General features: G+C 45.4%; 1 protein-coding gene across 8 annotated transcripts in view; it reads right to left on the reverse strand.

Annotated features, from left to right (window-relative positions):
• Positions 1 to 7,264: 7,264 nt before the first annotated feature.
• Positions 7,265 to 21,268, reverse strand: part of UBE2H (ubiquitin conjugating enzyme E2 H) — a 100,611-nt gene continuing 86,607 nt past the window's right edge. For 7 of the 8 annotated variants that reach the window (XM_004008057.6, XM_042248824.2, XM_042248822.2 and 4 more), the window contains 2 exons: positions 15,791 to 15,919; positions 7,265 to 11,576 (listed from right to left, as the gene is read on the reverse strand). In XM_004008057.6, coding sequence (XP_004008106.1) covers positions 11,452 to 11,576; positions 15,791 to 15,919 — 254 coding nt within the window. In that variant the 3' untranslated portion in view covers positions 7,265 to 11,451. Of the gene's footprint in view, positions 11,577 to 14,523; positions 20,075 to 21,268 lie in introns of those variants that run through there. The other variant, XM_060414833.1, reaches the window with a different exon arrangement.

The following is a 21,268-nucleotide window of genomic DNA, read 5'->3' on the forward strand; positions in this document are numbered from 1 at the left end:
CACAAAGCTAGTGGAGGTGATGGGATTCCAGCTGAGCTATTTCAAATCCTAAGAGATGATGCTGTGAAAGTGCTGCACTCAATATGCCAGCAAATTTGGAAAACTCAGCAGTGGTCACAGGACTGGAAAATGTGTTTTCATTCCAATCCCAAAGAAAGACAATGCCCAAAATGCTCAAACTACCACACAATTGCACTCATCTCATGCTAGTAAAGTAATGCTCAAAATTCTCCAGGCAAGGCTCCGACAGTACGTGAACTGAGAACTTGCAGATGTTCAAGATGGAGTTAGAAAAGGCAGAGGAACCAGAGATCAAATTGCCAACATCCACCGGATCATAGAAAAAGCAAGAGAGTTCCAGAAAAACATCTACTTCTGCTTTATTGACTATGCCAAAGCCTTTGACTTGTGTGGATCCCAACAAACTGTGGAAAATTCTTAAAGAGATGGGAATACCAGACCACCTTATCTGCCTCCTGAGAAATCTGTATGTAGGTCAGGAAGCAACAGAACCAGACATGGAACAACGGACTGGTTCCAAATTGGGAAAGGAGTACGTCAAGGCTGTATATTGCCACTCTGCTTATTTAACTTGTATGCAGAGTACATCATGCGAAATGCTGGTCTGGATGAAGCACAAGCTAGAATCAAGATTGCCAAGAGAAATATCAATAACCTCAGATGTGGAAACAACACCACCCTTATGGCAGAAAGTGAAAAAGAACTAAAGAGCCTCTTGAAGAAAGTGAAAGAGAAGAGTGAAAAAGCTGGCTTAAAACTCAACATTCAGAAAACGAAGATCATGGCATCTGGTCCCATCACTTCATAGACAATAGATGGGGAAACAGTGTCAGACTCTATTTTGGGGGGCTCCAAAATCACTGCAGAGGGTGACTGCAGCCATGAAATTAAAAGACACTTGCTCCTTGGAAGAAAAGCTATGACCAACCTAGATAGCATATTAAGAAGCAGAGACATTATTTTGCTGACAAAGGTCCGTTTAGTCAAAGCTATGGTTTTTCCAGTAGTCATGTATGAATGTGAGAGTTGAACCGTAAAGAAAGCTAAGTGCCGAAGAATTGATGCTTTTGAACTGTGGTGTCGGAGAAGACTCTAGAGAGTCCCTTGGACTGCAAGGAGACCCAATCAGCCCATCCTAAAGGAAATTAGTCCTGAATATTCATTGGAAGGACTGATGCTGAAGCTGAAATTCCAATACTTTGGCCACTCATCTGAAAGGACCCTGATTATGGGAAAGATTGAAGGCAGGAGGAGAAGGGGATGACAGAGGATGAGACGGTTGGATGGCATCACTGATGCGATGGGCATGAGTTTGAGCAAGCTCTGGGAGTTGGTCATGGACAGGGAAGCCTGGTGTGCTGCAGTCCATGGGGTTGCGTAGTGTCAGATACAACTGAGCAGCTGAACTGAACTGAATATGATCACGCATTGTTCAAGTTTCCCCAATTGTCTCATAATTTTTTTTCCTTTAGAAGATTTACTTATATATTTTTGGCTGCGGTGGGTCTCTGTTGCTGTGCGGCGGCTTTCTCTAGTTGCAGCAGGCGGGGGCTTCTCTTCGTCCTCATGCATGCGCTGCTCACTGCAGTGGCTTCTCTGGCTGCAGAGTACACGTTCTAGTTGCAGCCCGTGGGCTCAGTAGTTGTGGCACTTGGGCTTAGTTGCCTTCAGGCATGCGGGATCTTCTTGGACTAAGGATCAAGCCAGTGTCCCTTGCCTTGCAAGGTGGATTCTTAACCACTGGACCACCAAGGAAGTCCCTAAGATTGTTCAAAGAGTTGTCAGCTGGGAGATAAAGACCTTTTTTCCTTCTCTCCTTCCTTCTTCCTACTGCCTAGAACTTGGGATGTGATTTCTGGAGCTCCAGCAGCTATCTTGGACTATGAGGTGACATATGAAAAGCGGAAGCCAAAGTGAGGATGACAGAGAAGAGAGGAGGAACCCACTTCACTGTTATTCCTAGCCTTTATTATCGTGTAATTAACATTAGGTTCAGCTGTAAAACATAGAAACAAAACAAAAAATTTTAAAGCAATGGGTTAAATATGATAAAAATTACTTTCCTCTCTTATGTAACGTAAGTCTTGAGACAAGCAGTCCAGGGCTAACACAGTGGTTCCACAAGGACCCAGAGTATTAGGTATGGATGGCTGTGTAGCTACTTACACCCCAAACTTAGAAGTTTAAAACTACAAACACTGCTTCTGTGTTTCAGATTCTGAGGGTCAGGAATCTGGGATTCATGAGGCCTGGGCTGCAGTCATTCCTAGCTTGACCAGGTCTGGAGGAGCCTCTGGTTTAGGGCTTAAATTCCCAGCCACGTGAGTCTCTCCATAGGACAGCTCAAAACACCTGAGTGGACTCCCCGCTCCTCCAGAGCAAGAGGGCCAAGATGGAAAAGACGGAGCAAGACAGGGCACTCAAGGTGGAGGCTGTGGTCTTCCACTTAGTCTCAGAAGTAACATCCTCAAGCCTGTCTTATCCTCCAGCCCCCAGCGCTCCCAGCCCCACCTGCCCCTGCAGCCTTCATCACTGCCCCTCCTTGCCCAGTCCTCTTGCTGCCGGGGAATTCTTCAGGCCCCTGTCCACTGTTCTCTGTCTCCTCTGTACTTTTGTTTTGTGCCTCTGATGGCTGACTTGGCCCCAAGCCACCATTCAGTCTCCTTTCTCTCCATACTGCAAGGCCAGCCAGAGCTCTGAGACACCTCCTCTATCTTTCCCCAAATCTATTCCCATCTCCTTAGACACCCCTGGTCACTCCTTAGCTGGGCCGCCCTGGGCCTTTCTCTCTTTATACAATCCCTCCCCATCCAGCCAGGCTGGATCAAATCCTCTCTTCCAGGAAGTCCCCTCTTTGTGGTTTGTGGTTCTTTGGACAGCTTTATTCCTCCCTGCCCCAAAGGCCAGCTGGGGAGGCCGGGAGCAGCAGAGGGTTTGGAGAGTGGCTGGCACGGTGGTAGTGTACGTACCTGGCCTTTGGCGCCTCTGTGCTGAATTCCCAGGCTGCTCTGGGGGCTCTTTCCCTAAAGAGACCACGTTTGAAGAGGTTTATATCCCTACCTCTGGGCCCCCACCCACAGCACAGGGTCCTGGCTTCCGCTGGGGCTTCTCTGTTTTCAGCGGGTGCTGCAGAGATGAGGGATGGTTAGATTCAGGTCGCGGGGCCGGCCTTTTGGGTGGACTTGTTCTGGCCGCGCTGCTGTTGAGGCCGGGTCTCCAAAGTCCCTCAGCTCCTTTCATATCCCAAGCCTGGTCATACAGCAACCCCCCCACCCCGCGCAGATAGAGAATTCTGGGGCCCTGCCTTGACCTTCCGACAAGCCGCTGCTTACTTAAGCAGTCTCATCTGTCGCTGGCCACCAGGAGCCACGGCTAAGGCGACAGTCAGGCTGCGAGGCTCTGGCTCCTACTGAGATGGGCAGGGACGGTCCAGGCCAGGGAAGGGGAGCCAGGGAGCGGCCTCTGTGGCACCAACGGGGGACACCGGGGACACCGGGGGGTGGGGAGGCCCATATCCCAAGCTCATATTTGGTGACCTCACTGCTTTTCTTCCTGGCAATCGCAGGGCACCGCGGGTCTCCCGGTCCCACTCCGGGCGGCTAGGCGGGCGCAGGGTCTGAAGGGCGGGTCCGTCCGGAGCCGAGGCCGCAGCGCAAGGCTCGCGCGCCCTCTAGCGCCGGAGGCGGGGCCCGCTAAAATGGCCAGGGGTGGGCCGCGCCCCTCCGCGCCGGCCTCGGACCCCCGCCCCAGTTGGCCCGCGGCAGGGTCCCCAGACTCGAGGAGGAGGGAGGAGCCACTTCCGTCCCCGCAGGGGACACCTGCGAGCCCCCGGAGTGTAGCTTGGGGTGGCGGGCTCCAGCCAGCAGCGCGTGGCCGCGGGCCGGACCTCGACCCCGGCCGCTGCTGTGATTCGCCCACAATCCCGCTGCGGGGTCCGCACGATCCCAGAACACTCTCCGCGAGTCTGGGTTCTGCGCCCCGTGAAGTCTCTCCTATGATTTGTTCTCTTGTCCTAAACATTCCTGCTCCACCCCGAGCCGTCCAGGGCTGCGCGGTCCAGTGGGCGGCCAACCAGCCACTTGTGGCTCTTGAGCCCGTGCTAGATGGTGACTGAGAAACGGAATTTTTCATCTTATTTGATTGTAATTAACTATCTCAAAACCAGCAGGGTACATTTTTCTGTAACCCAAGCAGGACTCAGTTTTTCAATGTTGCAAATGTAAGCGTCCAGATTGAGATGTGCTGTCTAAAACACCCACTGTATTTCAAAGAGTTAGCATCGCAATAAGAATGCAAAATATCTCACGCATTTTAAAATAGTCATTACACACTGAAATAATATTTTGGATATATCGAGTTAAATAAAACATTACTTTTTTAAAAAGAAATGTGGCTGCTAGAAAATTTTAAATTATTGATGTAGATGGTATTCTATTTTTATATTTCTGCTCTAGGTTTCAATCTAAGTTTCCTGACTCCACTGCAGGGCCCAGAGCTTGGGGACACTGCTATCAGTGGAAATGGGGATGTATGTGGGGAAAGGCCCTGATCCTCACAGATCAAGCCCACAGGGTCTCTGGACAGGTCAGCTAGCCTCACCCGGTCAACCAGGAGGCATCCTAAAGGAGCCCCAGGTGGCAGGATGAGGCTTTCAGAGACCCAGTCGAGCACAGAAAGAACACTTACTTGTCTATGACCTGAAGATGTAGGTCCAGCATGGGTCATGCCACACACTGTGTGCCCAGGTCTCTTGGCACCTCACAAAGAGTTAGTGCAAAGTGGGGCCAAGGCCTGGGTTGCTTTCTGAGGAGCTTCTAGGGCCAGTGTGAGTTAGGATAGCATGCGGAAGCCCCCAGGGGTCACGGCTCATGGTGGTTCTCTCTGCAAGAGAGCGCTGTGGAAGACCTTCATGGGTCTCTGGAATGTCCTTTTGTTAGTAGCACAGAATTCTTTGGAGGAAATCTGTAGAAGTACATTTTTTAAAGGCTTAGCTTTACTTTAATGTACACTTTTACATGTGTGTTTGCAGGCACCTGACCCACTGTTTACAGAGCTGGGAAGAACTGAACTTGGCCTGAAGCTTCTCAAAGTGAGCTGCTTGCTCAGCGCTGGCTGACCTGGGTGATAGGAACCGCGGGAAGGGGAGCTGAGTGAGATCGGAAGGCCAGAACCCACCAGCAGTCCAGCCACCCCTTCCCAGGTTAATCATCAATGATGGGGCGGCCAGAAGGGCTACTTTTTTCTTTGAGGGAGGTCAAGTCTGTTCCTGCCTCCCTAGTCATTTGACACTAGAAGCCAAGTTTGAGCCCCAAAGTGCTCTGAGGAGCCCAGGTTCACAGAAGTGCCCCAACCCTTTTGAAAAATAAGGACCCTTCATTCTATGGGTCTACACACACACCCTACACACACAGTGAGAGGCGACAGGCTCTGGCTCCTTTTACCGTCTAACAAATCCCTAGCATGTGTGACTGCAGTTCCATGCAGTTCTGAGCGCACAAACCCTGTAACGTGAGGCACTGGGGGGCAGGCTGGGCCCCGGGTAGATTGTCCCAGGCTCACTGGGGTGTCTGAATCCCTGAGAAGCCTGTGAGCTCCCCCTAAACAAGGCTGCTTGGTCTGTCAAGTGGCTCCCGGGACAGCAGGACCTTGCAGATCCAAGGACTGTGGGAGCCAAATGCCCTTTGCCGTGGCACAAGGTGGGAGCAGAAAACACCAGGGTCCAGTGTCTCAGAAATCTATTCCATGAGGCAGAACAGCCTTTGGAAATAAAGAGTTTAAAGTAAGCATAAGGGGCTCTGAGCCCATAACTTTCTGTTCCAGGACAATATACTGCAGAAAACCCACATTCCCTTCTCAGGAAAGGGGCAGTGCCTCAGGCAGGCAGCAAGAGCCCCCTGCCACTCAGGAAGCATCTGGACAGAGGCTGAGAGGTAAGTGATGCTGGGTGAGATTATGGTGGGCGGGGGACCTGAGCACTGGACGCACTGAGACTCCTCGTGGGTTTTTTTTTACAGCAGCTGCCTGTGTGGTTATCACCTTGGTTCACATGACCCTTAATTCTTTCAGCTCGAAAATGGGTGCTCTAAACTCCTGAAGGTCTTTAGGTCCCAAACCTCTAACCTCTGGTCTTGAAACCTTGGTGTTTTCTCAGGTCGATACATCTTCTCTCAGGATACTAAGATAGGATATCATTTCAGAGCCCAGATGGAGTTCTGAGTCATAAAGTGTCAGTCAAAGCCTATTAGTTTAGGGACTTGATGTTACAGATGAAGCTGAGGTCCACGGAGCTCAAGGCCACACAGCTGGTTTCAATAGACGAGATGGGACCAGGACTCACAGCGCTGGTCCAGTTCTTTGGTCCCCTACTACCCTGGCTGAGAAGTTTGCGAGCTGTCAGAGCCTGCTGACGACTGTTTTGTCTCTGAGCACTGTGGGCAGCCAGGGGAGCTGGAGATGCTTGCTGGCACCAGAGCAAGGTTCCTAGGTAGTCCTGCCCTCCTCTCTGGTAGATAAAAAGCTGTGCCTACAGTCGAATGCACTGGGATGCAGTGAGGAAAAAAAGGAGTGTGGGGGAGATGAGTAAGGAGAAAACAGTGCGAGAGAGTTGGGGGGATGGGGGCATGTCACCAAAGGAAAGCTCTTCCCTTTGTCTGAAGGGTCTTCGAACGAATGAGGAAACATCGCCACCTGCTGGCTGATGTGGACAAGTGCTTTAGAAAAAGAGTTGAAATGGGCTAACCCAGTGATCAGCTTCCGACCCAACACCCACTGCTTCCTCCCTTCCTTGTTGAGGCAGATGAGCCCTGGCAGGAAGCTGTACTGCCTGTGAACCCCGGGCCAAGGGGGTGCCTTTTGCTCAGGATTAGCTAACAGGGTCTAGAGGTTTGGGTTGAAGATCAACACAGGAGCCACGCCTGCTGAATCACACGGGGTTAGGCCTACAGGACAGATGGGTTTTTCAAGTGGTTAGTAGAGAAACCGCAAAGACAGCCCTGTTTATAGCCAGCAGTCACCTGCCAGTCCAGGCGTAGGGACAGGGCTCTGTAGGTATTCTCTACTGCCTACACATGACCCTCCCTTCCCAAACTAACCCAGTCATCTGCCTTGTAAGAAATTCTCAGTTAAAAAAAAAAAAAGTCAATGTCTGCTGCTCAAAGGAACCAGATGAACAGGGTGGGTGTTTTTTAAAAAATTGGGATCAGCAATCACAGGGGCTATTATCTTATTGATGAAGCTCCAGCCATTTGCCAAGGTATATACACATTTTATTTAAAAAAAGTTTACAGTTTTCATTATACACAACTATTAAGAGGTTATAGTCAGAAGAGGCATTTGTCCTGTTGACAGAAGTGCCCACTAGATCATCACAATGCAAGGAGAAAGGTGGAAGGGAGGACAGGGGGCAAGGAAAAAATAAGTGATAAAAAGCTTAGATTTCAATTAAGGGCTGGTAAATCCCTTTTATCTCTTCAAGTATCACACAATATGTACCAAATACAATCAGTAAATAACGGCCATTTCTTCCCAAGCCCACAGCCAAGACGATTATTTGCTGACTTAAGAGAGTCCTGGCCCTTCCTCAGGTGAGTGGAGAACCTGCACCCCTTCCCCAATGGGCCTCCACTCCATCCAGTCCCTAATGGAATCTCCAAGGTGTTCAGTGGCCAGAGAAAATATGAGCATGGATTCAGAAGTCCAAAGAAATGCAGGTCTGCGTCCAATCAGAAATGATTTGATTTCAGTAAGGCCGTGAACCCAGGCAGGAAGTTATGAGATGAATGAAACTCCTAACTTTTGTTAATGGCTTTCACTTTTCTGATTGAGTCCCTAGAACACAGAAGGGTCACATGCCACTTAAAAATCAAACACTAGTTCCCAGAAAGTTGGTGTCTAACACCTTCCCCATGGAGGCTAGCAGAGGCTCTGTCTCTCATGATTCTCAGCCATCCCAACAGGACGCCTAATAAAAAGCAAGCGTCAGGTCAAGGCCAACTAGGGCTTCTGGGAGCCTTGTGAGGGGGAAAGAAAGATTCCTTCGGAGGGAGACACTCTTCTGGAGCTTAGATCAGCCTGTTGGCAATTAGAACCGCTTTGGAGTGGAAGAAAAATGTTAGGTACTGGAGAGATATATGGCAACTTCTGATAATTATCTCACTAATATGAAACGCTGGTAACCTGCACAGTAACCTCAAGGAGGACGATACAATTGAAGACAAAAACGCATAAATGCCAGTGTTTAGGTTGGCTACCATAAAAAGCAACCCATGAGGCCCCAGTACTGGGGAGGTTGGAGGCCAGTGGGCCGTGGTGCAGCCATCTCGTTTGTTGTGTTTGGTAAGAGATGGAGCTCGGTCATTTGAACAGGGGCAAAATGCTTTGTGCTGATAAACCACAAGGTAGGATTTCAAAAGTGAGGGATACTAAAGAAGGGAAGGGAGACTGCCGGAAGCAGCTCTGATCTACCACTACCACCTTTAAAAATACGCAGCCTATCTGAGGGGCTCTGGATGCTTCTCAAGAGTGTTGCGATGGGACAATGTGGAAAATAGCTTTTGGTGTCATACCACCCTTTGCTCCAGACTCACTCAACCATCTGTTATTGGGGGCCTAGAGTCCTCAGAATCACAGCGTGGCCCTCTTCCAGCTTCCTCTCCTACCTCTCTCAGCACAAAAGTTAGTGTAAAAAGGGAGTCTGTTCAGCTTACTAAAAGGCAGTTTCCCCGTGGAAAGGAAAAGCTCCACACAGAGCCTAGCACATGCATGGGACCAAGGTTAGTGCCCAGAAAGCACAGGCTTGAACAGAACGTGTGTGTGTGGGGGTGCTCCACGTGATGCGGGCAGCTATTCCAGGAGCTTCTAGTGCTCACAGAGAAGCCTAAAGGCACCGTCACCACACAGACTTGGGTGGGCGCACACACACGTGCACACACACACTGCAGCCACACTCATATCAGCTTCTGAACCCCTGCAACTGCCCCCAGTGAATCTCCAACTGGGAAATTCTGCACCACCAAGAGACTCCTAGCGCTGGTGCTCACGAGTGCAGGTGAGCGGGTGTCTTTTTGTTAGACCAACATGCATTTAAGCTGGGGAGTAGAGCTGCGGCACTGCTCACGAACCTTCCCTAAACTTGCTTCTACTAGTTTTGTTTGTTTGTTCTCTGACAAGATTAAAAGCAATTTTTACCCGGACATTATTTTTTTTTGAAAGGTAATTAGAACACTATTATTTATACAATATTGAAAAAATACAATTTTTTATTGTTTGAACTCAAATCACCACCCAGCACTTTAAGCCTACCCTAAGTCGCACCTACAGATTACGGTTTTAGCACAAGCAAACTGCTAATTCAGCAGGTAAGCAAGTTAGACAGTGCCAGCAGAGACCCTCCCTCCCCCAAGTAATGAGAAGACAACGTGCTAGATAAGAGTTAAAGTACACCATTACATGTTAAATAGTTCATACTACCCTTCCAACAAGCCACAAATGCTAGAGAGAACTCAGTACATGAACTAACCACAGCCCTACTTAACTGCACTTTAAAATTTTTTTTTTTAAAGAAAACCTTTTGCTTCATGCCCGTAATTAACATAAGTAAATTATTTGCTTTTTATTTAGGAAAATAATCATGCTAAAAGCAGGTTGTACTTTATATAGATTTTCAAAGAAAAGATTGATTGTGCTTTCTGAATAAAAAAGATAGGGTATCTTCCAACCTCAATGACTCATATCTTGTGGAATATAGCACTTCTAAACTAAAAACACACATCAAAAAGAAAGATTAAATTCTCCCAGTAGGACATTCAAAAGTCATCTTTAGAAGATTTTAGGATTGGCTAATTCTGCTATTGTCCTATTGGTTGTGGCAAAAAAACAAAAACAAAACTCCACAGAGCTACTGTCTGAAGTTCTCCAAATTCAGCAGGCAACACTCAGATCTGAAAGAAACTCTGCCAGCAACCTGGACACATGGTTAGCTGAGTAAACATTTGATTAGCAGGCATTGAAACTGTCTGATTTCCTTTTAACATATACAGGAGAGAAAATTCTCTTCCTTCAAAACCTGGTCTATATCGTATTTCTGAATCCTTTCCTCCTATTCAGTCTCAGGAAAAAAAAAAGCTGTTTTTCCCATGGAGAGTCACTTTGGGTACAAGAACCTTTATTTGTTCCAATTATTACTCATTATAAATTTAGAATGTGTGTTGGGTCTGCAATACCCATTTCCCCTTTCCACAGGCAGATGATGACCGGGCTGCTGTCAAGAGTGCCAGCAGAAGGGAACACACGATCACAACGTGAGTGAGAGGACCCAGGAGGCACAGCCGCCAGCTGGGTCTTCTTCCCGAGTCTAACGGTCCGCTGAGCGGCTGTCCAAGGGGGAGGCCATCTCTTGGAAGGTGAAGATTAAATGTGCAACCTAAGCACGATACACACACACGCACACACACCAAAATTAAAAAAAAAAAAAAAAACCACCACTACCACCACCACCCCGAAACCTTGAAACAAAAACCCCCACGAGCACCCTCAAAGTTAAAGCTCTCAGTCCAGGGCAGCGGTCTCACAGTGGCCAACAGCACGATGATGGCGGACTCTGCCGCGTGAGAGCAAACTTCTTCCCAGTCACTTTTCTCCTCCTGTCCTGTCCTCTCAAAAAATGGTCTGGAATATAAGTTCTAACCCCAAGAAAAAAGAATCAGATTCAGCAAAACCATTTCCAAAAGGTTCTCCAAAGCAAAAAAGAAACAAAACACTTTGTGGCTGCAGGGCCTGGTAGCAAGAAGGGCAGAAATCTACATATAAAAATGTACTTAAAATCCAAGTCGAAAAAAATCGTTTTAAGTTTCAATACTCCAATGAGCTCCCTGTTTTATATTGTTACTCCACAGAAGTGGGGCCACCTGGGGTGCACAGGAAGGGGCAGCTCTGATCCTGATGTGGCTGGCTCTAAATGCTCCCACAGCAGGCCTTTTCCTCCCCAATTTTTTCCTTTCTGTTTTGAAAAAGCACTATTCTATCTTCACGTCCGAGAGCTGGTTGGTTTTGGTTTGTTTCTTTGGAACCATCAATAAAAGAAGCGACTTTTCCCTGTTATTTTGACTCAGGCCTATCTATCAGAGCGGCTATTCCTTTTGACAGTTCAGTAGCACACAGGCTGACTTGGCCAAATGGACTTATCAATGCATGCATTCGGACCGCATATTGCTACCAAAATGGAATGTGGGAATATGCTATGCACCTCAGGTTGAGAAATGACCAAGAAATCAAGATCTAAAGGGTGATATATAATATATATATATCAATGCTATTATTCATAAAAACCTTGTTTAGTAATAAAAAAAATTGCTTTGTTTAAATATGAATATTATAGTCTGCTTCTCATGGTTAGGAAATAATAGTCTTTCTGAAAAGCAGGTGCTTTTTCTACTACAACTCCATATCCTGGGCCTCGTCTTCCGAAAAGTCAGACATAGAACTCTCCGACGAGCTGTCTCCAGTGCCCTCTTCCTGCTCTTTCAGTGCCTCCTCCGTTGCATATTTCTGGATGTACTCTGCAGGGGGGTGGAGAAGAGAAAACACGGTAAGCGACAGGCATGTGCTTCGGTGGCCCCCAAAGCTGCCAAGTCCAAGGGAGCCTCACGCTGTCCCTGTGCTGCAGGCGTGGGGGACAGACTGACAAAGACGGCAGTCATTACAGTCACTAGACTACAAGCACAGGGGGAAGCTGCACACGGAGATGTCTCTGGATGTTATGCATTTTGCCCCCTTGGTAAGAGAGGCAGAGCTGAACACTTGATGGGCAGGGGAACAGATACTGCACCACCATCCTCAAGTCTCCCATGGGCACATATGAGATAGCTGACCACCCCTGGCATCGGCAGCAAGGCTCAGGACAGCTGGCACACATCTGGGGCCCCGTCCTCCAGCCAAGGTGCTCTCCCTCTCTCCTTGCTGTCTACTGATATGGCTGCACTCCTCCAAACTTGATGGACCAGGGAAATGCAAACCCCACACTTTCTTTTTACTTCCTATATTCATAAACTATTCACCGCTCTCCCCCTCCCCAGACAGAACAGGGCTAATTATGATTTCATAGTCATGTATAAGGAAATCCCCCGTCATTTTTTAGGGTTGCAGTTATGTAATTATAGTCAGCCCAAATCTATTATTTTAGAAGTAGGTTTTAGTCTAAACAGATCCTGCCTGTCAGGTTTTGAAGCAGTGGGTGAAAACAGTCTCTCGATCTGCTCAGGAATGAGCTGCTATCTGGGGACACAGAGAGCCTGAGTGTGACTTCACCACCTATTCATTTATTTACCTGAAGATTTACGCCGTTGTAGCCTAGGCTGCGTCTGCTGGTTCAAAAAATGTTAAGAACTGCTGAATAAACAAACTTTTCCTAAAAGCTCCAGGTGCGGACGGTTTTCAAGTAAACAGCCTACGCATAATATGAAAGGACAGGACAGACTCCCACCCAGAAAAACACATCCTCACGTCCGTATGCTGGTTGCTCCCCCTCTGGAGTGGTGGCGATGAGAAGAGAAGGTAAATGGGCCAAGTCTGAATGATTCGGTGCAGGGCCAGGGAAAAGTTTTTTTTATATTTTCAAAGGATTGTTTTTAAAAAAAAGAAAAGAAGAGTATGTGACAGAGACCATATGTGACCAAATCTGGGCCTTAACAGAAGAAGTTTGCAGGCTTCTGACTTACACCCCTGCAGATTCACTATCATGAAATTTCATGCTGAAAACAGGATTTCAAAAGTCCCTGGCTAGGTAGGAATCTGCCTTAATTCTTAGTGTGAGAGAAACGTTTACTGAAGTCTTAGAAATTTTATTTTTACTCTCTGATGGGCTGGCTACTTTGTTTCTTTGCAGAAAGCAGTTGCTGCATAGTGACACTGCTCTCGGATGCTGTAATTCCACACTATCAGTGCATTCAAGGAGACCATCCTATATTAAGGGCTTACTGGGAGGAGGCTTTTCAGGAGACAGAGAAATGAAGAGCAAGGTCACTGATGAGCAGACGACACACAAAAAAGCAGTTAGGGGGTTAAGTGCCAGGCAAAGGGATGCGGGAGGAAGGGACTGTGGTCCTGGAGAGCCAGGAAGGCAGTATCTGCCCTGAACCTTCAAGCAGCTCCTTGAAGCAGCGTAGGAGATGCCACCCCAGGGGAAAGGTGTAGACAGCCCCGCCCCAAGCACTGGGGAGGAGGAAGTGGCTGGGATGTTGAGACTCATTCAGATAGAACTACGTTTTTCTTTTAAAAAATCTGAAGCAAAAAAGGCAAAAGGTACAGGTTTGCTACAGTTGGACAGTGGGTACATAGTTAAGTTATTCTGCTTTTCTGCATGGTTGAAAACTCTCCCTGACCAACTAAGGAAGCAGATACAGTTGGGTATCTGAAACTTTGGAAAGCTCCAGTGGTACCCCGTCCTATAAACAGTTCAATGTCTACAAGATAAAACAGCACCAACTAACTATGAATCATGCGCACGGTAAGAAAGGGTACACTTACCTACGCTGACACTGAAGCAGTAAGGGGTGAATTAGCTTCCTAATGGGTAGGTGGAGTGGGGCGGTGAAGGGAGAGACCGAACCGAAGTCTGGGACAGGAAAAGTTCTCAGAAAGGCAAGGGGTAAAAATACCACAGCTGCAGGGAGGAAAATGGGTCTTGAGAAAAACCCAAATGAAGAAGAGAGGAGGTCACGGATTCAGCAGAAGACGGGAAAAGAAGCTAGACTCCATGAGTTTCAGGGAAGGAACAGAGAAGTTTGAGAATTAAGGGAAATAAACAGCAGGCCTCTAAAGGAGTCCACAGGAGCAGATGAAGGCTTTTGACACGGGGAGATCTCTGACAGTCTGGGGATGGTGGGGAACCAGGAGGAGGAAGAGAACTAACAATGCTAAGAGGAAGGGGATAAATGGAGAATAAGATCATGTTGGTGGGGGGACTGGGTCTGAGAAATAAGACAGGATCTCCTACTTCCTATAGGAGGAACCAGAAAAGATGGGGATATATATATATAAAGGTATATTCATATGCCTATAAATATATATATATAGCTTTAAATATATATATTTGTATAAAGGTACAGGAGGAAGCTGGGGTGCACTCAGATCTGGTAGTCATGATCTTCTCAGGTCACTAAGGAACACAAAGTGAAACTAATGTTTTGGATCTAGAGCCCCCTAAGCTGGAGCTCGCTGCCTGAAGATAGAAATGGAGGTTAGGTTCCTATAGCAGATATGTACTGAAACAGGAAAAGTGCCAGAGGCATGATGACTGTAAGAACTGTAGAAACATGCTCTGCATAGAGATATCTGTGGATTGCAGACACTAAGTGATTCTTATGTCAAAATAATACAGTCTCGTAACAGAATTTTATCTGGTTGAAAAGGAAATACATGTTTTCTTGAAATATATGTTTCTTTGGCTATGTCAATATTCTGGCTACATAAATTAGATATTAATTGGCAAAGCACTTGAGACTTAGGTTAAGTTAATTAGAATAGATTTATTTGTATTTTATTTCAACACAAAGTACCAAATACCCTAAGAGACTAGGGTAGAATGAGAAAACAAAGGAAAAATACTGTTCAACAAACAGCCCCAGAGGCCCCATCTGTCTCATACTTTCACATTTGGGAGCGAAGACCCATGCATTCTGGGCTCTCAAATTATTTCTACTGCCATCTCTTGCAAATGTACTCGGAGGGGCTGGTCACTTTGCAGAAGCTCCTATTCTGAGTAGCTCTGCAGATGAACAAGTCAAGCTAAAAACTGGGTAAAAACCAATGCCTGCCGTTTGTTAAGAAGAGCCTGTTTTCATGGACTTTGAACGCCTCTCCTTTCTTGTAGAACTTTATGTGTCTAGACCTTCCACCATGACAGTTCTCAAACATGTACAGAGGTAAAAGAGTGTGACGAATGCCAGTAACCCTGTGTGTAGCTTTAGCGGCCCTTTCACAACCCCACTTTCATTTTAATGAGATTCGTGTCCCATTCACACATACGCCTAAGAACGGGAACACAGGATTCTAAATCCTAAAGGATGAGCGAACTAGCGCCACATATCTCAGCTTCAACAGCACATTTTCAAGCTTTAATAGAAAAATCCACAGCCCCAAAGCGCTGGGACAAATACCTGCAGCACAAGAGAAAAGTACCTTAGATGTAAGCTTCCCCAAATGCAAGCAAGCCAGCATGGGAACAAGAAAAGAGTTCTTGGGTAACTGGGTAATTTTTAATCAACGGGTAAAATGATATAATTATTTAAAAAATCTAATGATGAATTCAATAATTATTCCCCAACTCTCAAAGTTAACTGATGTCCTGAAAGGCCAAGATGATTTCATGTATTTAAAAAATGTGAGATTATGCCTTTCAATTAATACTTTACCCCCAAGCAAATTTTCTAATTTACAAGACAAGAGGAAGCAAGTGAAGGTAAAAGTTCTTTCCGATAGGGGGGTCACAGGGATTTCTGGCAGGGTTACGTCTGCTTCTACCCAGCTTCTACCCAACTGGTAAGTCTCCATTTCCTCATCCTTTGTTATTTTGCTTTCTCCTCTTTGTTGAAACCTTCAGCTTTCTAAAGGTGTCTCTAGCCCTTGAATCTATAGAGGCTAGTGAGCTCTGCTTCAGCCCAGGGCTGTCCTTTTTAGGCCTAAGAAAAATTACAAGTAACTAAGAAGGGTTTTAAATGATGAACACCTAACAGACTTAAGTTCTTTTGTCTCCAGGCTAAGCTATTTGCCTTACCTTTAATTTTCTGCTTGTATTCTTCTGGTCGATGGAGGTACATAGCTGCAGCGTCACCATTGAGAGGATCTATGGGGTTGGGATAGGCCAACAACTGGGGCAGGAAAGACTCAAATATATTGGTAAGATCTGAAAAACAAACAGAAGTATGTCACATGCATCAAGTGTGCCAAGTTCACCTAAAACTCATTTGACTTCAGTAGTCAAAGCTTCTTACCTTCCAACATATTTAACTACATGGATATTTTTCCATAAAACTGTGGTCTATTACATGTGACTTATATTACATATCATTTCAACACCAATTTTAAAATTTAGTTTTAATTTGAAGAAACAGATAAAGGTACACTTGATATTCTCTATGAAAGGCAACTGTCCCAATTCTAATTCACTCTACTCTGTCAACTGTGAATTCAGAAATACCACAAGGTTTATTAAAACTTGTGCCCCAACACTGTATAAACACTCTACATTCTTACAAAGTGAACAGTTAATTTCTTAGCATCGACTTTTTCTATGATTTTGGAAATCCCCATTCTGAAAAGTATTCAAGCACCAGGTCTCATGAGAACCGAATACAATTTTAAGGGCCTTGACACTTAATCCAATTCTCCTAACTTCTAGTGGAGGTAAATACAATCAGCTTTTCAATTATTCTGGGCATTGAGGGTAGGAACCTATATGGACCATTTAAAATCATAAACCATTGTAAAACAGATAAGTAACAACTTACTCCTTTTATTAATACTCATTTAAATAAACATTAACTCCCTCCTTGCCAGATTCAGCATAAGGTGCTGAGTGTACAGAGATGACATCCACATACACAGAAAAAACAACAAAACCCTGCAGTTACCTAGCATTTTATGAAGGAAGTAGGCCTTGAAAACTTCTTAACACAGCCACATAACTTTAGAGATGCTCTAACTTCCATCCTATTTGCTGCTCAGTTAGCAGACAGTGAACTGTGGAACCTTAGCACTTCCATCTCTTTGCCCACTCTAAGTTACTCACCATGTTTTATAAAAAAACATTTCTGTTTCTGGAGGGAATGCTGAAGAATAGTAGCATAAGAACTACTTTTCAATTTATTCTGCTCTTTTCATGGACTTTGTTTTAGAGTGGGCACTTTCATGCAGTATTATAAGTGAATGTTTTGTCAAGCCACGTCATTTTAGTGTTTCCCAGCCAGGGGTGATTTTGCTTCCCTGCGGCCACTGTAGCAAGGTCTAGAGAAATCTTTGGCTGTCACAGCTGTGTGGGGGAAGAAGTAGGGGAGGTTGGGGTGCCACTAGCATCTAGTGGACAGAGGCCGGGGATGCTGCTGAAACATCTTACAATACAGTGCACAGGACAGCCCTCCATGATAATTATCTGGGACCAAAATGTTAACAGTCAAACACCCTGGTCTAGATAAAAGGGGTCAGCAAACTTTCGTAAAAGCCCAGAGCAAACATTAATTTAGGCTTGGTGGGCCATACTTGGTCGGTCACAGCTACTCAACACTCAGCTCTGCCATGTAGCACAAAAGAAGCCATAGATAACTGATAAGCAAATGTGTGTGGCTGTGTGCCTTTACATACAAAATCAGGCAGCCAAAGTTTGCTGACCTCTGCTCTAGAAAAATCCTACAAGAAGCAGATTGTCCTTGTCGCTGTAAGGTTAAAAAGCTGAGCACTCAAAAAACTCTATGACATCATGGATAGACCGGAACAGCATTATGTTAAGTGAAATAATTCAGACAAATACTGTATGGTCTCACATGTGGACTCTTAAAAGAAAAAAGAAGAAGAAACAAATAGCAGACTGGTGGATGCCAGAGATAGTGGAGTTGAGGAGGGCAAAACAGCAAAGGATGTAAAAGGCATACATTCTCAGCTATAGAATAAATAACTCCTGGGAATCTAATGTACAGCACGGTGACTACAGTTAATAACTGGACTGCATGTTTGAAAGTTGCTAAGAGAGGAGATCTTAGAAGTTCTCATCACAAAGAAGAAAAATGTTTTCCTTTAGTATGTATGGTGGCAGCCATTAACTAGGCTTAATGCAGTGATCATTTCTCAACATGTATAAAAACATTAAATCATGCTGTACATCTGAAATGTCATATATCAATTATACTTCAATAAAACAAGAAACAGAAAAACAAAACAAAGCCTATGACTGCTCTGTTCATTAGAACTTTCTGCAATGATGACAATGTTCTGGATCTGCTACTAATATGGAAGCCACTAGAAACATGTGGCTACTGAGCATGTGAAATATAGCTGGTTTGACTGTGAGGACTTAGTTTTTCATTTTATTTAATTCTCCTTAATTTAAATAACATGTGGCTAGTAGATCCCATATTGGACAGCTCAGGTCTGGAGAGTGATCTATGGGGAATCCCACGATGGCCAAGTGTGTTAGTCGCACAGTCGGGTCCAACTCTTTGCAACCCCATGGACCCCGCCCCCCAGGCTCCTCTGTCCATGGAATTCTCCAGGCAAGAATTTTGGAGTGGGTAGCCATTCATCCCCTTCTCCAGGGCATCTTCCCCACCCAGGGATTGAACTTGGGGTCTCCTGCACTGCAGGTGGATTCTTTACCATCTGAGCCACCAGGGAAACCCCTAGCACAGTCCTGTTCTCACGTGCAGACACTGATGCAGAGCAGGTTTACCTTCAACCCCAAGTTAGGGACTTGGTGTTACTGATGAGGCTAACTTTCCAAAGAACCACATTACAGTAAAATTCTCACATACCAGAAAACAAATGTGGTATGTTAATCAAAAAAGAAAACAAAAATGACCCTCCAAGATAGCCCCAACCATCCAGCAGGACTTTTCACTGCTGTTTTATTTTTTTTTTAAAGGAAGCAACATATTTAATAAACCAACTGATGGTACGAAATAATTGAAAACTGTTTGTAAAGCTAAGGGACAGAGAAAAATGCTTATGTTCTAATATTGAATAGAAAAAGTCTGTAGGATATTATGTTCTCTAGAGTTACAATGATGTACACAGTATGATGCATAAGAATATTTTTAAAGTTATGTCAAATTACAACAGGCTTGTAATTTCTACTTTTCATACTTCAAATAACACTTAACCTTTTTTTTTAACTTTTAAAAATAGCCATTTGCCTATAAATGTGTACTTTCTACTTTAACTTATGTTTGAAACATTTAATAAAACATGACAAGTCTAAAAAATTTTTCCTCTCTTTATCTTTTAGTAGGGGGTTATCAAGGCAATGGTAGAAAATGTCAAAAGGTAAGCAAATTAAGGGATTTTGTGGGTAGCTCAGCTGGTAAAGAATCCGCCTGCAATGCAGGAGACCCCGATTTGATTCCTAGAATGGGAAGATTCCCTGGAGAATGAATAGGCTACCCACTCCAGTATTCATGGGCTTCCCTGGTGGCTCAGATGGTAAAGAATCTGCCTGCAATGCAGTAGGTTGGGAAGATCCCCTGGACTGGGCTTCCCAGGAGGTGCTCGTGATAAAGAAGCCACCTGCCAATGCAGGTAGACATAAGAGATGAGAGTTTGATCCCTGGGTCAGGAAGATCCCCTGGAGGGAGGGCACCCACTCCAGTATTCTTGCCTGGAGAATCCCATTGACAAGAGGAGTCAGGCAGGCTGCAGCCCAATGGGTCGTACAGAGTCGGACACAACTGAAGTGACTCAGCACCAAGCAAATTGAGAAAAAAAACAAGGGGTGCGAACCCCGAGTTTCACAGCTTAAACAAGATCCCAGCACAGACAGAGTTACAATAACACTAACGATAGTGACGGTAATAGTACTGGCAGTAAGAGTGTACACTTACACAGCCCTTACTACAAGCCAGGCCCTGTGAACACCTTACATACATACTCGTTTCACTACAGCCAGTGAGGTAGGCACCATTACCATCTCCATTTTACATACAGGGGAAATGAGGCAGAGAGAGGGGTTAGGGGCCATGGGACTGGGTTTCAAACCTGGGCTTTTGCACTATGCTGCTTCTGTTAGTGGATAAAGGAACATTGTTCTCAACCATGATGGCACAAGATCCCTACATCTCTGGATATCCCCCTCCCCGAAGGGTTTCCTTCTCGTATGTTCAAGGCCAACAGGATGGTCTCTAAGCAGAGCATGTTCAGGAGTTTCTTGGTTGAACTGTCAGATGTTTCTTCACGTAGCCCAGCCCCAGGAAGGAGCTAAGGCCATCCCCAGATATACACGCATAGTAAACTGGGGCCTCTCCTGCCACATGAGCATTCCAGGTGCTGCCCCCAGAAGATTGACAGCTGAATGTTCCTATCAAATGGAAAAAAAAAAAAAAAAAAACTTGAAGATTTTACTCTTTGTAAGTTCAAAAGTGTTTCAGGACTTGAGAAATATTGCAGACACCAGGTCTCATAACTAGGTGTTTCACGTGGTCCAGGAAAAAGACTTTATACCCTTCCCCACTACTTTTAAGTTTTTCAAGCTATCAATAGATGGCTTTGCCTATGTATTTGTTCCAAACAAAACAACCCTCAATTATTGCTTTTTCCCTCTTGTGTCTGTTGTCTTCCTATATTAATATACTTTTGATCCATTTTACAGAGGTGCTGAGTCACGCCTCTAAAGACAGAACAGAAAAGAAAAGTATGCAGCCCAGTTTCGGGGAAGACGGCTGATTCTGGAGGCCAAGATGCTGCGGCCACAGCCACTGCAAAGCAGCGAAGCACTCCTGAGAGTGGCTGACAGAGCGGCTGGCCACTGAGCGGGCCCTCCCCAAAGAAACCTCTCTCAAACAGGCAGATGTGCACAGTATCTTCTTTCAAGATAAACATTTTGGCAGGAGAGACATAAACCATAAACCAAGTATCAAATAAAGATACTCATCTTTGGAAAAATCCATCACAATAAAATTTTTTCCCCCTAGAACTGTAAATAATAAAAAAACTTTGATCAGTTCCAAAGTCTTTTAAAAAACACCGACCTTTCACTTTTTGAAAAGGAGAGAGCCAGACATGGATCACCCAATCTAGAGATTACAGTCAGCTGGCTCCATTACTGGATACCTTAATTTTTAAAGCAAGTCCCAAGATCCCTGAGAAGTATGGTTTATGATGAGCAAACAGCTTTCCTTTTCCCTTGAACTAAATCAGCACTTAACAAAATGTAGTCCATTAGGACTGAGTCTTCAGCCTGATCTTACAGTATTAATGTTAACAATATTACTACCCTCATAGCTCAGTTCTGTTGTTCAGTCGCTTAGTTGTGTCCGACTCTTGGTGACCCCATGGACTGGAGCACACGAGGCTTCCCTGTCCTTCACTATCTCCAGGAGTTTGCTCAAACTCATGTCTATTAAGTTGATGCAAGAATACTGGAGTGCGTAGCCATTCCCTTTTCCAGGGGATATTCCTGATCCAGGGACTGAACCCAGGTCTCCTATACTGCAGGCAGATTCTTTACCATCTGAGTCACCAGGGAAGCCATATAGCTCAGTTTAGGCATATA

Source organism: Ovis aries, chromosome 4 (assembly GCF_016772045.2).
Source record: "Ovis aries strain OAR_USU_Benz2616 breed Rambouillet chromosome 4, ARS-UI_Ramb_v3.0, whole genome shotgun sequence".
Taxonomy (NCBI): domain Eukaryota; kingdom Metazoa; phylum Chordata; class Mammalia; order Artiodactyla; family Bovidae; genus Ovis; species Ovis aries.